Source organism: Sciurus vulgaris (genome assembly GCF_902686455.1).
Source record: "Sciurus vulgaris genome assembly, chromosome: 1".
Lineage (NCBI taxonomy): Eukaryota > Metazoa > Chordata > Mammalia > Rodentia > Sciuridae > Sciurus > Sciurus vulgaris.
The window spans coordinates 180,179,314-180,194,859 of NC_136461.1; the positions used below are offsets into that span (position 1 = coordinate 180,179,314).

General features: G+C 36.1%; 1 protein-coding gene across 4 annotated transcripts in view; it reads left to right on the top strand.

The window, feature by feature from the left end:
- OXR1 (oxidation resistance 1) overlaps positions 1 to 15,546 on the top strand; it is a 431,786-nt gene that overhangs the window by 299,211 nt on the left and 117,029 nt on the right. The window contains exon 1 of one of the 4 annotated variants that reach the window (XM_079105189.1): positions 10,619 to 10,652. The exons of the other annotated variants lie outside the window; for them this stretch is intronic. Within the exon in view, the coding sequence (XP_078961315.1) occupies positions 10,634 to 10,652 (19 nt within the window). The 5' untranslated portion in view covers positions 10,619 to 10,633. Of the gene's footprint in view, positions 1 to 10,618; positions 10,653 to 15,546 lie in introns of those variants that run through there. 4 annotated transcript variants of the gene reach the window in all.

Genomic DNA, 15,546 nt, shown 5'->3' on the forward strand with positions numbered 1-15,546 from the left:
TTATTTTGTATGATTATAATCCATTCTTGTTAGATTATATCATGATATCAGTATCTTTATATGAGAAATATGTTGGGGAATATCCTAAAGATGAAAGATGCATCTATTGATACACCTCACTGAATATTTTGGAGGAATTTGGTGGGAAGAAAAATGATAAGGGCTGTGGATGTAACTTAGTGTTAGAGTATTTGCTTAGCATGTATAAGGTCCTGGATTCGATTCCAAAAACCACTACCACTGCCACCAGCACCCTGCATACACACACATTATCTATATCTACATGCAGTTAAGAGTATGGGCCTTTGGTATCAGACAAGGGTATGACTTCTCTAAGCCACCATTTTTATTTTCCATGAAGTGGTAATAATAATAGATCCTTTCTCAGGCATGGTTTATAAAGTATTTACCAGGTATATTAGTTCCCTATTGTTACAGATTACTGGAAAAGGTAGTATACAAAAACAACACAAAATTGTTATTATGTAGTTGCAATAGTCCAAAGTCTAAAATGCATCTCACTAGACTCAAGTCCAAGGTATCAGTGGGGCTGCATTTCTTTCCAGAGGCTTTGAGGGGGAGAATCCGTTTTCTTGCCACTTTCAGCTTCTAGAAGCATGTGCATTCCTTGGGTCATGGCCAAGTGCCATCTTCAAATCCAGCAATAGCAATCAAGACTTTCCTGCCTCTCTCTTCCATTTGTAGGGAATTTTGTGATGACATTGGGTTTACCAAGATAATTTCCCATCTCAAGGTCAGCTGAGTAGCAACCTTAATTCCATCCAAATCTTTAACTTGAATGTCAGAAGGTAATATTCATAGGTTCTAAACATGTGAATTTAGGGATCATTATTCTGCCTCCTGTGTCAGAGTGCCTGCCACTAAATAAACACCCAAGGAATGTTAGCTTTTGCTGTTCTTAATCTAAGGGAAGAAAGAGCCTTCCCTGAATGCTTTGTGTTGTTTAGGTAAAAAGATGCCAACTGACCAATGTCTCAGAAACCACATGAGCGTAGAGCCCTAGCACACTCAGTTTCAACGCCTTTTACAAACAATAGTCTTGGCACTGAAAGTACTGAGAAATAAAGAGCAGGGTTATTAAGTCTGACCTAGATGCACAAGTGTTACCCCTGTCTAGCTTTCTCCCCTCTGTGTGCCTCTTCCTTTCTTGAGGGCATTTAACTGCTGTAGTATCAACTTACTTAAGTGTAACGTAAGTTCCACAAACTTAAGTGCCCCTACACACATAAGTTCCACCAAAGTGGAACTTGAGTGCTAACATTTCAGTCCAACTTAAAGCACCACAAGTCCAGCAGTAGCTAGGAGACCTCCCCTAAGATTCTGTCTCCACAGAACACATCTCCAGAATTCAAATGACCAGTTCCCACTCAAGCCATCCTTTCCTCCCTGCCAATTGTGAAGGACGCACTCCTCTGCCATGTGCATGTGAATATTTGGGGTAACCTGCCCCCCTCGTACTCCCTAACACTCTTGCAAGTCCTCAAACTAGTCCTCATCACTGGTACTATCCAAGGTCAAACTTTTTGGGTATTTGCATGGACAACAGACATACCCTCCTGCCTCCTGCTTTCTTTCTTCCACTGATTTGTGACATCATATCCAGGAAGGCTCAGTTCTCTCCTTCCCATTTATTCTACCTTAAATCAGTCCTTCCGCTTTACATGAAATCAGTCTCTGTCAGTATGGTAAAGGGCACAGGGAGCTATTTTTAAGCACCCACCATATGCCAGATGCTGTGTTGAGACATTTTGCATACATTATCTCATTTAATCCTAATTTAATGCCTTGGCAGGTAGATGTTATTTCTCCTCTTTTTCTAGTGATACAAGAGACATAGAAAGCTCTCTAAGCAGACACAACAGGGTAAGTGGCAAAGAGAATTCAAACTCAGATGGGTCTGGTTTGGAAACCCATAGTTTTAACTCTTCATTAGGCTATCATTTGACTTTTGTTTTAAGGTATCATTTTATCAAGATTTGCTTGAGTCCATGTACTTAGGGGCAAGTTTCCCAGTGACCTAATGACAAATATGTTATGGTTTGGGCATCTTGGTGGTGGTTTCTGTGGGCAGTTGAGGATTGTCGTGTGTATTATTTTTATTATAGATTTAGTATTTTTCAAACATCTCCCTTTGAGGTGGCTTGCAGATTAATCCATGTACATTTCTCATATATTCTTTAAATGCAAGGGTAGTGAGAGAAGGAAGTAATTTTTCCAGGTGGGTGGCTTGGAGCCACAGTAAATTAGGGCTGTTGTTGGAGGTAAATAATCCTGACAAATCTGTTCTTTTTCCATTAAAGATCAACTCTCTGTACCCAGTGACAGGCCAAAACATGCTTTTCTTCTTTGACCAAAACACCCACAAAGGAAACAAAAACCAGTTTAGCAACTTTGCAAGTGGGTGCAGAAGGATTCCTATGAATAAAGCTTCCCATTGTGCCTCTTTGGTCATGTTAAGTTTGGAATGCTGCTGGGTTCATAACTTCCTACTCTGAACCCCTAGTGGCAATATCATGAATTTAGTTCTAACTGATGCTTAATGCTTTGCATATTTTAATATTATAATTTTGATCTTCCTTAAGGGTTACCTAAATCATAAAGTCCATAAAGTTTGTAGAATGGACTTTGCGTCTCTGTCACCACTCCCTCATTCTTTCCTCATTAGCTTGTCTTTACTTTATGAGCAAAAAAACAATTCAAACCAGGTGACCTTAATAATAGGAAAAAAGGTTTCTGGGTCTTAAGCAGTTTTTTTTTTTTTTTTTTTTTTCTTTCTTTCTCATGAGGAAGCATCAAAGCAAATGCTGTATACAAAGGAAGTTAGTTTTTATTTTTTTTATTTTTATTTACATAATAGTCTTGTCCTCATAGATTCTATAAAGATGATGGAAAAGCTGAAAGAAATGGCCTGCAGGAATATAAACACATTATATTTCTTTTACAGGAAGGAAAATGCAAATTCAATCAACTGTTAAATGCTGTTCTTAGATTTTTGTGTAATGTGGAAGCTGAACATAACAGAAATAGACCTTAACCTGATTTTAAAGAGTTATTCTAGAGTCATTATTGAATCAGTCGTCAAGATTGGGATGCAAATAATAAATTACAAAAAGACATTATATCAATGCAAAACTTATTAAAGTCTGAAAGCTTCACTTTGAGTACATAAAAGAATATCTATATTCATAAGAGATAGACATTTAAGTATTTAGAGGCAAAAGATTATATTGCTGTAATTTACTATCAAATTGCCAAGTACATGTGTGTTTATATTTATATTCACTTATGTGTCTATATATATATGTGTGTGTGTACATATGTATAGATATGAGTGTGAGAGAAAAAGAGAAGGCAAATGTAAAGCAGATGGTAGAAAATATTAGCAATAATTAAATCTAAATAGGAAGTACCTGAGACCACATTCTTCCTAAGCAATATCAATTCAGATCTATGTGCAGGTAATACTCAAATATTTATTTCCAGCCCAGATGATTACCATAAATTCTGTACTCTTAAGTCCAACTGTTTACTAGACATAGCCATTAGGATATTCCACAGGTATTCTAAAAACAAAGCTTTTGTATGTTGGTTATATACTTTCCTCCCTTTAAACTTGAGTTTGCTTCAGTTTTTCTGGTACCAAAGTAGATCCTTTCCTCTCTCTTCTCAGCCCCCAATACCACTGCTACAATCAATCAGCAATCCTAGCCATTTTACCCTATGAAGTCTCTTCAGTTACTCTACCTCTTTCTATCCCTACTGCCCTTATGCAGCTTCATGTATCACATGGGTTATAATAATCAACTTGTAAGTGGTTCTCTGCTTTTGGGATACATTCTTCTCTAATCCATCTTCTGAATTGAAGCTAATTTCTAAAGTTAAATCTTGTTAATGTTCCACTTAAAAGCCTAAGTGTCTTCCTGTCACCCTGAGATTCAAATCCAGACCCTCAGTGTCATTTACAAGGTCTGTGAAGTCCTTGGTTTGTGCTTGTTTTTGAAATCTCATCTCTCTCCTCCTTCTCTCCCCTAACTTATCTTCTCTCCATACACATTACAATCCCCTTTGACCTTCTCCCATGTTAGTCTCTCTGCTTTGAGCACTTTCTTTCCTCTATTCCCAACTACATTTTCAACACATAATTCTAATTAACTGATTTATTATTCCTTTAAATCACATTTTAGATGAAATTCCTCTAAGAAACATTTGTGACAGCCCAATTCTGATCGAACCTTTAATGAGAAGAAAATTTAAAATAATTATAGGATTATTATTAATACATTTGTTGAACTAGCATAAAGCATGTATACATTTAGTCCTTCTATGGTTTTTCATAAGTATTTATTGAACAACTGTTATGTGGATAACAATTTTTGCTTTGATTATTGAATAGGTATTTATGTATCTTCTACAGTATTGATTTGGATACAGGGACTACAATGATGAAAATTCTTAGTTCTTAAATTCTACTAAGGGAGATTAATCATAAATATATAAATTAATAATATCAGTTTGTCATAAGGGGATGCTGTCCAAGATAAAGCAGTAGTAAGTGATTTCTCTATTAAAGTGGTATAGGAGCAGGGAATTAAATAACAGTGCAAGGGAAGAGCATTCTACAAATACAAGAACTTCAAATGCAAAGAAACATGCTTGGTGTATTCAGGAAACAGTGAAGAGGTCCACATGTGTTAAACTCAGTGAGCAAGGGGGTATTGATGCAAAGGCACTCCAAGGACTAGAACTGTCGCCGCCCGGGGGCAACAGTCGCCCGGATATTGTTACTGCCTGCAGCAACAATTGTGCGGGTATTTATCAGAGGTGAACTGGAAACGAACTACTTCTACTATTTTTCTTTTAGTGGGCTGCTTTCTTGCTTGTTTGCTTATTCCCTGGCTTATAGAGGAAGAGAGGCTTTGAGAGGAGAGAGAGAGAGGCTTTGCCCAAGAGAGAGTCTTTGCTTAAGAGAGAATCTTTGCTTATCAGGAAAAACTACACTTTCAGAGATGCTACTTCTTAGTTCTGCTGCTTCTTCTTAAAGGTGCGTACTGCATCCTGTGTCCTAAATGTGCGTGCTAGAAGTGCGTGCTAAAGGCGTGTCTATGGTGCATTCCGAGCAATCTGTGATCTGCCATCTGCCATCTGCCTTCTGCGATCTATCAGAGGTGCTGCTTATACGATGGTGCTTCCTATAGGTGTGTGTCTTATATACCTAAGGCAGCCAATCAGCTTAGGATCAGCACAATTGAGGCACGCCCCTTGGTACCAATCAAGAAAGAATAAGGAATATCTGTTGACCACTAGCGCAGAGGAGACATTAACTAATCAGGCAAAAGTAGATCTCGCCTCCGTGTTAACACTAACTATCCACCACCTCTTGGCTCAAGCCAGCCGCCATCTTAGTGTTACCCAAACATGTCTTCTGCACAGAACCCATGGGATTGAGCTGTGAATCCCCTCTGTCTGTTCTAGTTGAGTCTTGGTATCAATTTCAATTGTCCTCATGATTTTATGTGTGAATACCGGACATAGTCTGTCTGTACTTCGTGGAGAAGAAGGGATATTGGAGACCAAGGTCAACGGAAAGAGAGCCTTCTGCTTCAAAATTGTCACCCCAAGGAATAATGAGGCAGGATTGGAAAGACCCTGGAGACCAGAAGCAATTTCAGAATGTGAGCGACAGGTGGATCAAAGTGTTTATCCCACACTCACCCACAGTCCTGGTCAGACAGACTGGACATCTCCATTCTTCCCCCTGCCCTTACCTGCCACCATTCATTCCTGTTTGTTTCAAAATTAAGTCAGCCAACATTTGGTTATTTTCCAGCCACTAGATAGTGATGGAGATTACTTTTGCCTTTGAATACAGTACTGACTTTTATTGGGAAGTGGAATACATTATTTAATAAATAAGATAATAAAGCCCAGTTTCATACCAGTTTCCAAGAAGATGATCTAAATAAACCAAAAATGCAGTATAATTTTAATTTATATATCTCCTTACAGTAAAAACAAGAGCAGAAGATGTCCCTCAGTGATAGAGACCACATTTAGGATATGCAAGGCACTCAATTCTCAGCACTGCAAATAAAATAAAAAAGTAAAATTAAGCAGTTATTTTTAGAAGAACTTCCTTGTTTCCAAGATTAACCTACACAACTGAAAGATCTTGGACTGTTTCCCAAAATGCTATCTATTCCACTTTCTTCTCTGATCAGTCTCCAATCATTTCATTAGTTTTCCATTTCATTTTCATGTATTTAAAATTTGTTGTTTTTCCCTTCCTGATATTGATAACCTTAAGGATTGCCCCTCTTTTGTTGAAAAAAAAATTCTGATAAGAATACTCTTTCAAGTTTGTGTAAAATAAATATAAGCAAGTAAATAAAAAGAGAAATGGGAGAGAAGATATTATAAAAAATGAAAGTAGTAGATATAAGATATATAATTCTTGTCCATTGAAGTTTTATAAAGTAAAACAATAGAAATATAATCTACTAAGTGGCCTCCAAAGAAACATTGATATAAGTTCTTTATTTTAAGGTTAACCTTACACTATTATTTTAGGGTACAATGATTTTCACATATATTGGGTAATATGTATGTCACCCTCATCCACTGTCTTCTGTATTGTAGGTAGAGCTAATCATCAATTTCAAAACTAATTTCTCTTTATGATCTGCATTCTTTTGTGACAAGCTTGAATTCCCTAAATCAGATAGTTAATAGAACATTTGTTTTCAAAAGTCAATCAAAATACATTTCTGGGTTATCATGGATGTGATATTAACATGGCTAATCTTGACTCAGCAGGCAATATATGCAGGACATTGGTGTGCCTTGATGGTTCTCTTCATAATGATAACCTTAAAAGCTAGCATTTATTGAGTACTTATTATATGCCAAGTCCTGTTCTAAGCATCACCAATGTATTAAGTAACTTAATCCTCCCCAAAACCCATATTTGGCAGAAAAATGTTAAAATCCTAGCTTCACAGATGAAAGCAGCTGAGAAGCAGAGGGGTTAAGTTATGGAAAAATAAGACTTGAACCTAGGCAGGCTGTCGCCAGAGTCCAAACTGTACATCTCTCTGCAGTTCTTGCTCTCAGAACTTATTAGCTGATGTAGCCCAGAAAGGACAGGAGGCAAGTCAACTATTTGTTGCAGATTACCTAGCAGTGTAACAGAAGGGGTGGACACAGTGGAAAATGCCCTCCCCATTTAATAATGACACATTTTTCCAAAGGGGAAATCACAGAACATGAAGGGACTTTTTTTTTCGTCAGAAATTATGTTCTCGAGAAGGAAAATAGAAAAAAATATAAGGTCTGCATATATTCAGTAGCTGAATCACCCTTATGACCCCAGTGTTGAGCCTACCTCCAACACATAGTTGTTCGCTAAACAAATTAATTTTATTGCATGCTACTTGATCTCATTTAGTGGAAGCTCTTTTTATACGAGCTATACTTGGAGGAATTTTGCAAGCTATTTTCCATGCCTGACACACTTTATATGTCTATAAATATCAAATAATGATAATTGCTGCCATAAGTACTTCAAAACTTCTTTTACAAATCTCTTAAATACCCACTTTACTCAACAAGAAAGGAGTTAAATCTTGATAATTAATTATTCTGGCAGATGGAGCATAGATCTTTTCTCTGGACCAGGGTGGATCACTCTTTCTTTGCATTCATCCCCCTGATGACATTCATTTTCCCATTCAGCGCCACTCCTGAGAGGCAAAGAGCTCCTTTTAGTTTTCTGCAGCGCACATTTCGGTAAGAATGAAAGCTGCAAGTAAAATGCCCATCTCAGGTTAAGGCTACATCCTTGGCATTGTAACATGATGTTAGCAAAAGTTTATAATCCTGTCAATAATTAGGAAGATGATTCCTAATTCCAGAATCACCTAAATCTTGGAAAGATGTTTAACCATAAATTTCTTTTTTGCAAAAGGTCTGTTCTCACCAGCAAAAAAATAAAAGAAAAATCCATCCAACTTGAACAAACTCAAGCAGATATAACTAAGTAGACTTACCAATCTCATAAAAATAAGTCAACAACAAACCTAGACATTTAAAGTCACATTACCATCAATTGATCAATGTCTATGGTGTGATAATGGATATATGTGTAGTAAAGTACTGAACTAGAAAAAAAAATCTAGAACAAAAACAACAGGAGATTTAGAAGCAGGGTCATTTCTGAGCACAACACTAAGAATGCTTTTAAATCAGAGCTTCTCAGCAACTTGCATCCAAAACTAATGAACAGCCAACATTTAGTCAATATTCATCAGAAACTATGTTTATTAAGTACCTAATGGACAGCTCAGCACAATTAAAAGTTTGACTTAGTGTTAAAAATCTTGAAAAACTAAACTTAGATGACTGATGACTCAAGTCTATTTCTTATCAGTTTTTTAATGAAAGCAAATTAAAGCAAAATTAAAAAAACATTGGGAAGTATTGTACAGATATTGCACATATATAGATGAGTAGATCCATTTACTTATATGGATACATGTTATATGATCAGATTCACAGGTGTATTTTATATGGGTGCATGTTTGTGTGTGTGTGTGTGTGTGTGTGTGTGTGTGTGTGACTTTATAGCTCTCATTCATATTCAAACACAATAAAGACATCTATGTGACATGTATATATGTATAAGTCTCACATTTGCATATTCTGCAGATACTGAAAACCATATATGTTTATAGTTTGTTTGGAGTGTTGTTTGTGTATGTTTTCTTCTTGTAACACAAAGTCTTGCTTTGAAAAAGAGATAATTCATTCCTGCTTTCTACCTGCTACTGTTGTTTCCCAAAGCTGCAGTTATGCTGAATTATTTGAAGTTGAACATCAGGGCATTTTGAAACATTTCTGCCCTGTCCTTTTTGCTCACCACATAAAGCTGCAAGGAAACATTGTATCATTGATTTTCTATACATAGCTGGCTCTGCAAAACTTTGAGAGTAAGCAACATCTCCCAGGATGATTGTGTGCCTAACAAGAGATTAGTGGAAGCACTTTGTAAATGATAAAGCACCACAGATGTGCAAAGCACTGCTATCATTAGCTTTACTTCAATGTGATAAAATGGTGTTTAGGACTGGAATAAGTCAGTCATGTTACTAAGGAAGGGAATGGAAGTTAATATCTTCTAAACACCTACTTATAAAAGAATGCCAGGAACTTAAGTAGAAGTTTTACATAGGTTATCTTATTTATTTAGTAACATTCAGAGGGACTACTGCTGCAGCTCTTAAAGGAGTCAAAGAATTTGTAGTGAGTAAAACTGCAGCTCCACAGAGAACAAAAGACATCATAAATTTTCATTTGGGAATGAATCATATTGCCAGTTTATACCACTTCCCCTTGAAAAACAAGTTGACTTGGTCATGCACTTTACTAGTCAATGAGTAGTTTATTTTGAAGCTGTAAAAACCTGACAGAGACCACAAGTTCTGTTTGGCATGCAAACTCATGGGTTTTATTACTATTACACAGAACATTAGCATCATGAATTGTTAGTAACGTGAACTCTATTGGCATTATTATAATTTTTTTTACCTTATAGTAACTCACACAGTTTTCAATACTTTGTGTGTCTTTTTACTTACCCCTGAAGCCCACCTATTTGGACATTCAGTTGTTCTAGGACTCAGAAGGATATTTACCTAAAAGTTGACATTATGTTTCCTATGGTTGCTATCCTAGCTCCCAAATAAAATAGAGTATTGTAAATGTATGTATTTCAATGTGTTGGCATTTAAAGATCTCATAAAAGTATGATAATAGGGGGAGAATAGAGGGAAATATTCACAAAAATCTACTCCAGGATTCTAAAGTTTAAGGACATGTACAGGGAGTCAGAAAGGGTCAAGCTATAGACGCTGCCATTTTTGCTTCTACAGGGCTAACAGTGAATGTGGATTAAGAGGAGGCCAAATAGGAAGTAGAGTTATGCTACTCTTATCCAATTACTGCTCGGCACTATGACAGGCACTGACTCTTTAGGAAGAGGAAAAAAGACAGAAGGAAAATAACTATAATGATGATGCAGTTAAGAGATTCTGGGGGGAAAGAGGCAAACTTTTTCTGATCATACCTAGCAGTATTTAAATATCTGTAAAGGTATAAAATACCAACCTGGTTAACTCTTATCAAATTCATTGCCTGTCGGGTCCATTAGGACTATAAAATACACATTTGTTAAAGGTGGTTATTCCGTGCACTTACTTGATGATAAGAAGCTGTACAGTGTTAGAAATTCAGTTCTGCTATCTTACTCCATGATAGACTTTACAGGGCCAACTTGGGAACACACCACGCAGAGTGCACTGGCACTGTCCCAAACTGTTCAGTGAGCCAAGAGCAAGTCCACAGTCACAGGGCAGGTACAGTGGGATGCCTGTGTGCAGAAACAGAAACCTCTGAGTCTTGCACACTGCCACCAGGGGTCAGAGACTGGGCCGGAAGAGAGGCCACTCTCCCAGAAAGGAAGTGTTGTGTTACAAGGGGAAGCACACAAACCAAAATTCTCTCTTCTTGAGAGCAGCATATTGCTGGCTGAGAAGGATTTAAGGGGAGGACTTCAGAAATGTTCTGTCCACGTAAAGGTATGTGTAAGTGCTCTCACCTTTAAGCAAGGCACTTGGGGAAATTAAATAAGGTAGAATTTGGACATCTTGATTTGTTATATTTTCAAAATCTAGATGAGCTGTGCAGATTTATGAGATGCAGTTGAAACTTCTATAGCTACTGCCTACAGAAAAGGAATGTTTGGTGGGGGAGGCCAGAAGAGAATACATACTATCAAATAACAAATCTAAGTAGAACATATTTTTTTAAAGATTTTATGTGCATGTACATTATTGCCTTATGATTTGCTGTAGGAAATGCTACTAATTATGATTCTATAACAAAGTGCTCCTCAAAATCATTCAGACATAGTGATTTTGAGTCTGTTTCATGCCCATTTGTAACAAAGCATTGGTGACATTTTAATTTTTATTCACTCACAGGAAATCGTTGTCAGTAAGACTTCCATGTTGCTTTACCTTGCTCTTAAATGCAAAATCGTGCATGACTAGGGTAATAATCAAGTCACATGCTCTTGCTTTTATCACCCCTGTATTCTTAGTTTCAAAGGCTGGTAATACATTTCATTATGGCTCTCCTAACCATCCTTTTAAAAATTTGCTTAACTGTCTAGTTTCCTTTAGCATTTTATTACTTCAAGTTATCTAGGCTGGAGAGAAATAGGTAGGATTTTTCACCCTTTTTAAAAATTTGTTAAGGTTTGGTCAAACAAGCCAAAATACATTATCACTGATGGATCGACCTGTACTTTTAAATGGGCAGAATAAAGACTATAAAAGAACTGAGGCATGTAAGTATCTTCTTTGATTGTTAATGGCATGCAGCAGATGGAATTCATTATTGACTTTTAAAAATGAAATTCTGCTGCTTTATTATTTATTTATAGTTTAGCCTTTCAAAAGAAGTAATTACCATTAACTAGTCTTTCTTCAATCACAAGCAACTAAGTGACAACATCATAATGTATAATATAGTTTACCACTTAGTCATGAAATTTAATGATGTTTTAGGATATTATTCATTTGAAGTAAGTATTAAATTCATGAACATGATGAATAGCTAAAAGGTTGACCATTTTTTTCGTTTTATTTGGGTAATTTCAAAACAATTATTCATACTGTGGGGCAATTTATTTATGAAAGTCTCATTGCAGGAACAGAAATATCTTTTAATTACAAATAAACTATTGTGTCATTTTTTCAGGTTCAGCACACAGGTACTGTGGGGATAATCCTAATATATACAAAATTCTCAGTTAAATATTTAGATGATGGTTTTAGCCCAAACAACTCTTTTATTATAATTACAAATTCTAAAGCTTTTAAGTCATTGGGAAGGGGGATAACCAGTCACAATAAAATTTCATTTCTACGTAGTACCAAATATTTAATCAATTACATTTAGTTCAAATTTGAGAGGCATTAAAATTGTCTTTGTAATTTTAAAAATAAGCAAGAACAGGAGAATCTTCAGTATTAGATATGAAACTATAGTTGTTACAAAAACTTAAGAAACTCTTTTCCAAGCTGCTGTTTTAAAGTACCATTTCATATATGGGATAGAATTTGTATTTTATAAGATCAGGAGATTTAGTGTGGACAGGATTCAGACCACTTTTGAATTTCAGTGAAACTCCTTGTTTGATTAGATCCCTCTTCCCATTTTTCCTCCCTTTTCTATACCGTCCTCCCCTCCCCCAGCCTCTTCCTCTGCTTTACCCCTCCCCATGGGATGCCTCATATTCTCCTAGCACTGCACACTCAGACACATTTTTGAACAAGTGGATCTGTTTTCTTTAACAGTGGTCATCACTGTGAAACTGAAGGCTAACAATGAATATTTCATATGTACCACTTAAACCTCCTTATCTAGATTTTGCATTGTGCTGCTTTGTATCCATCCTTTGGCAATTAATAACTGCTTATTGATTATCTAGAAAGATTTTATTATGACTGATTTTTGAGAAATTTAAAGCCCTCTGCAGTTACTAGACTATATCTCCTTAATTCTAATATGCATCTTTTTTATTTATGTATTTACTTTTTTGCAGTGCTGGGGATTAAACTCAGGGCGTCACCAAGGCTAGGCAAATATTCTACCTTTGAAGCTCTGTCCCAGCCCTAAGATGCATCTTCTTAAACATTTTAACTTTTCAAACTCTAAAGCATCTTAGGATCAATGGTTTATACTGAATTAATTGCAGTTTTTAATTGGAGATTGTTTTTGTCTTTGTCCTCCATAAACTCTGCCTTGAGTCACATCTCCAACCTCCTACCCTACCATTTTAAAAGTCTTTCTTAGTGGTGCATCACATAATCAATGGTGCCTGGCTTGATGAAGTGCAGCTGTAAAAAATATAGATAAATGTGTTCTTGTGTGCTGAAGGCTGTGCTTTTCACATTCACTCTTCGTAAGAGTATCCTTTAATTCTTATGTGGCTTATCCGTGGCCAGTTTAGGTCTCTCTTCACTGCTTATCTTCACCCTGCTTCCCCTTGCACTGTGGTTCTACCTGTTCTGAGGCCAAATTTCTTGACGGAACACCCTGAAAAATGCTCAGAGAATTTTATTAGTATTTTAATTATCAGCATTCAATGAAATGAAAAGGGTACAAGATTTTGAAACTAAAGACCTAGGTTCAAATATGGTTCTGCTCCATAAAACTTTGTGTATTGCGCTGGGGATATAGCTCAGTTGGTAGAGTGCTTGGCTTGCAAGCACAAGGCCCTGGGTTCAATCCTCAGCACTGCCAAAAAAAAAAAAAACTTTGAGTGTTAAGCAATCTGATAATTATTCTCAGAACTCCCAATTATATGTCTAAAGAACCAAAATATACAATTTCTTCATCACAGAATTGTTAGGACAATTTGTAAAAAATATTGTGCCAGTAAAAATATTGAAAACTAAATGTATATGGCAGCACTTTTAAAACCATCAAGTAATGTTAAATTATAAATATTAAATATGGACCATTTAAACCAAACATTATTAGATGGGCTTAAGTGTGACTAAAATGTTGCCAAGAGGACAGAGAAGAAATTACATAATTCATTCCAAACTAGAGAGTAAATGTGGCTTATTAATTATCATTGGAAATGATGTTATGACCCATTAACTGACTGAATTAAAAGGAGAACTGTGAAATTTATCTTGAGAGAACTTCCTGCACATCAGAGTCCTATCTACTTCAAATCCCAGTGCTCAATGAATGCCAATCTCTGTGCCCCTTATGCAATTAGCAAGCCACAGTCCACAGCACCTCCATGGCATTAAAAATAAAGAGGTTACTTAGAGTCTCCAATTCCTTTCCTATCTTTGTTCCTTCTGTTTAAGAAATAATGTAAGCACATTTAATAATGGATTTTTACATCATCAAAAATCTCCCAAACAAGGTGTACACTTGGGGTTAGTATATTAAGATAGGCTTTGCTTGGGTTTACTTTGGACTCCTGAAAATCATTATGTGATAGAGTTTTGTCTAATCCTTGCTTTCAGTGGCAAAACTTGGAGGATGGTACCAGCAACTAATGTTCTTTATGTGTTTACCTTAGTTGTTAGGTCAAAACAAATCTTATCTTTTTTTTCCTCCCCCAACCCCATTATATACATAAAGACATAAAATGAAATAACATGAATATACAATTTGGAACAGAACCTTCCCTCCCACAGGAAGAGTTTATAGGCATAAGCTAATTGCCCACTGGGGGGGGGGGGGGGGAATGCCACCAAGTTGCAATAGTAATTGTGAGAAGGTGCTACTTCCCAGTTAGATTTCTTGGATTTGAAATGATACAAAATAAATTGAACCAAATGGGATCAGTCACAGGAGTACTTTCATAGGCAGGATCAGAATCTTTTTTGGCCACAAGGAAAACTTCAAATATTTTCAGCTTGAAATATCATCTTACAACTTGCCAATGAAAATAAATTCACATAAATACATAGATACCATTGCCTGCAAACTAAAGTCCTCAAAGTCATTGTTTAGGAAACAAAACAAACCCTCCAAACAAACAAAACAAACAACAAAAAACCAAGAGTAGTCACAACCATTGTATATATTTAAACATTCTGTATGACTTATTTTTTTATTGTATTGACTTCCATGGTTTCATGAAATGAAAATAAATATCATTGCTGTATCTTCAAAACAGTTTACTTCAGTGATACTTGCAACTACAAATCCCTTGACCAGAGCTACTATAAAATGTAAGATTCTTCAAGGTAAATGTTGTGTGTGTATATGTGTGTGTGTGTGTGTGTGTGTATGTGTGTGTGTGTGTGTGTGTTGTTTGAGGATAGGGATATACTTTCAAGAGATAAGAGTTAAGAAATGAAGGGGTACTATGTTATAGGCATGTGTAGATGGAAAGGGGAATTGAAGAAGAGGGAACTCTTAGTCATTTCCTGAAAATCCTGTTTTCTTAACTATTTCTGCCAGTGGAAAGTCTTTCAATACCTCACATTGAAGTCATTTTATTTCCAAAAACAAAAGTTGTGACTCTAACATGAGCATTTTCACATTTAATAATGTACTAGGACTTAAAACATGTCTTCCCATCTCCATGGATTATTAACAACAGCAAACACATCAGGCTCATTTGACATTAAGTGTTCTGTGTGTATTAACATTAACATGAACATGTTTTAGCACAGTGACATTACTATTACATTACTAATAGTGAAATAGTAATAGTTGCATTACTATTTCAGTTAATGGAAGTACCATTTTTCTAGTTGCCTCAAACCAGAAAACATTACTATAATTCTAGACTCTTCTTTTGCACTCTCACCTTGCATCAGGGATTCTTTTCTGTTGACTCTGGTTCTCAGAATAAATCCAGAGTCCTGTCCAGTTCTTCTCACCTGCACTGCTTCCTCCTAGGTTCAAATACCATCATCTTTCAACTAA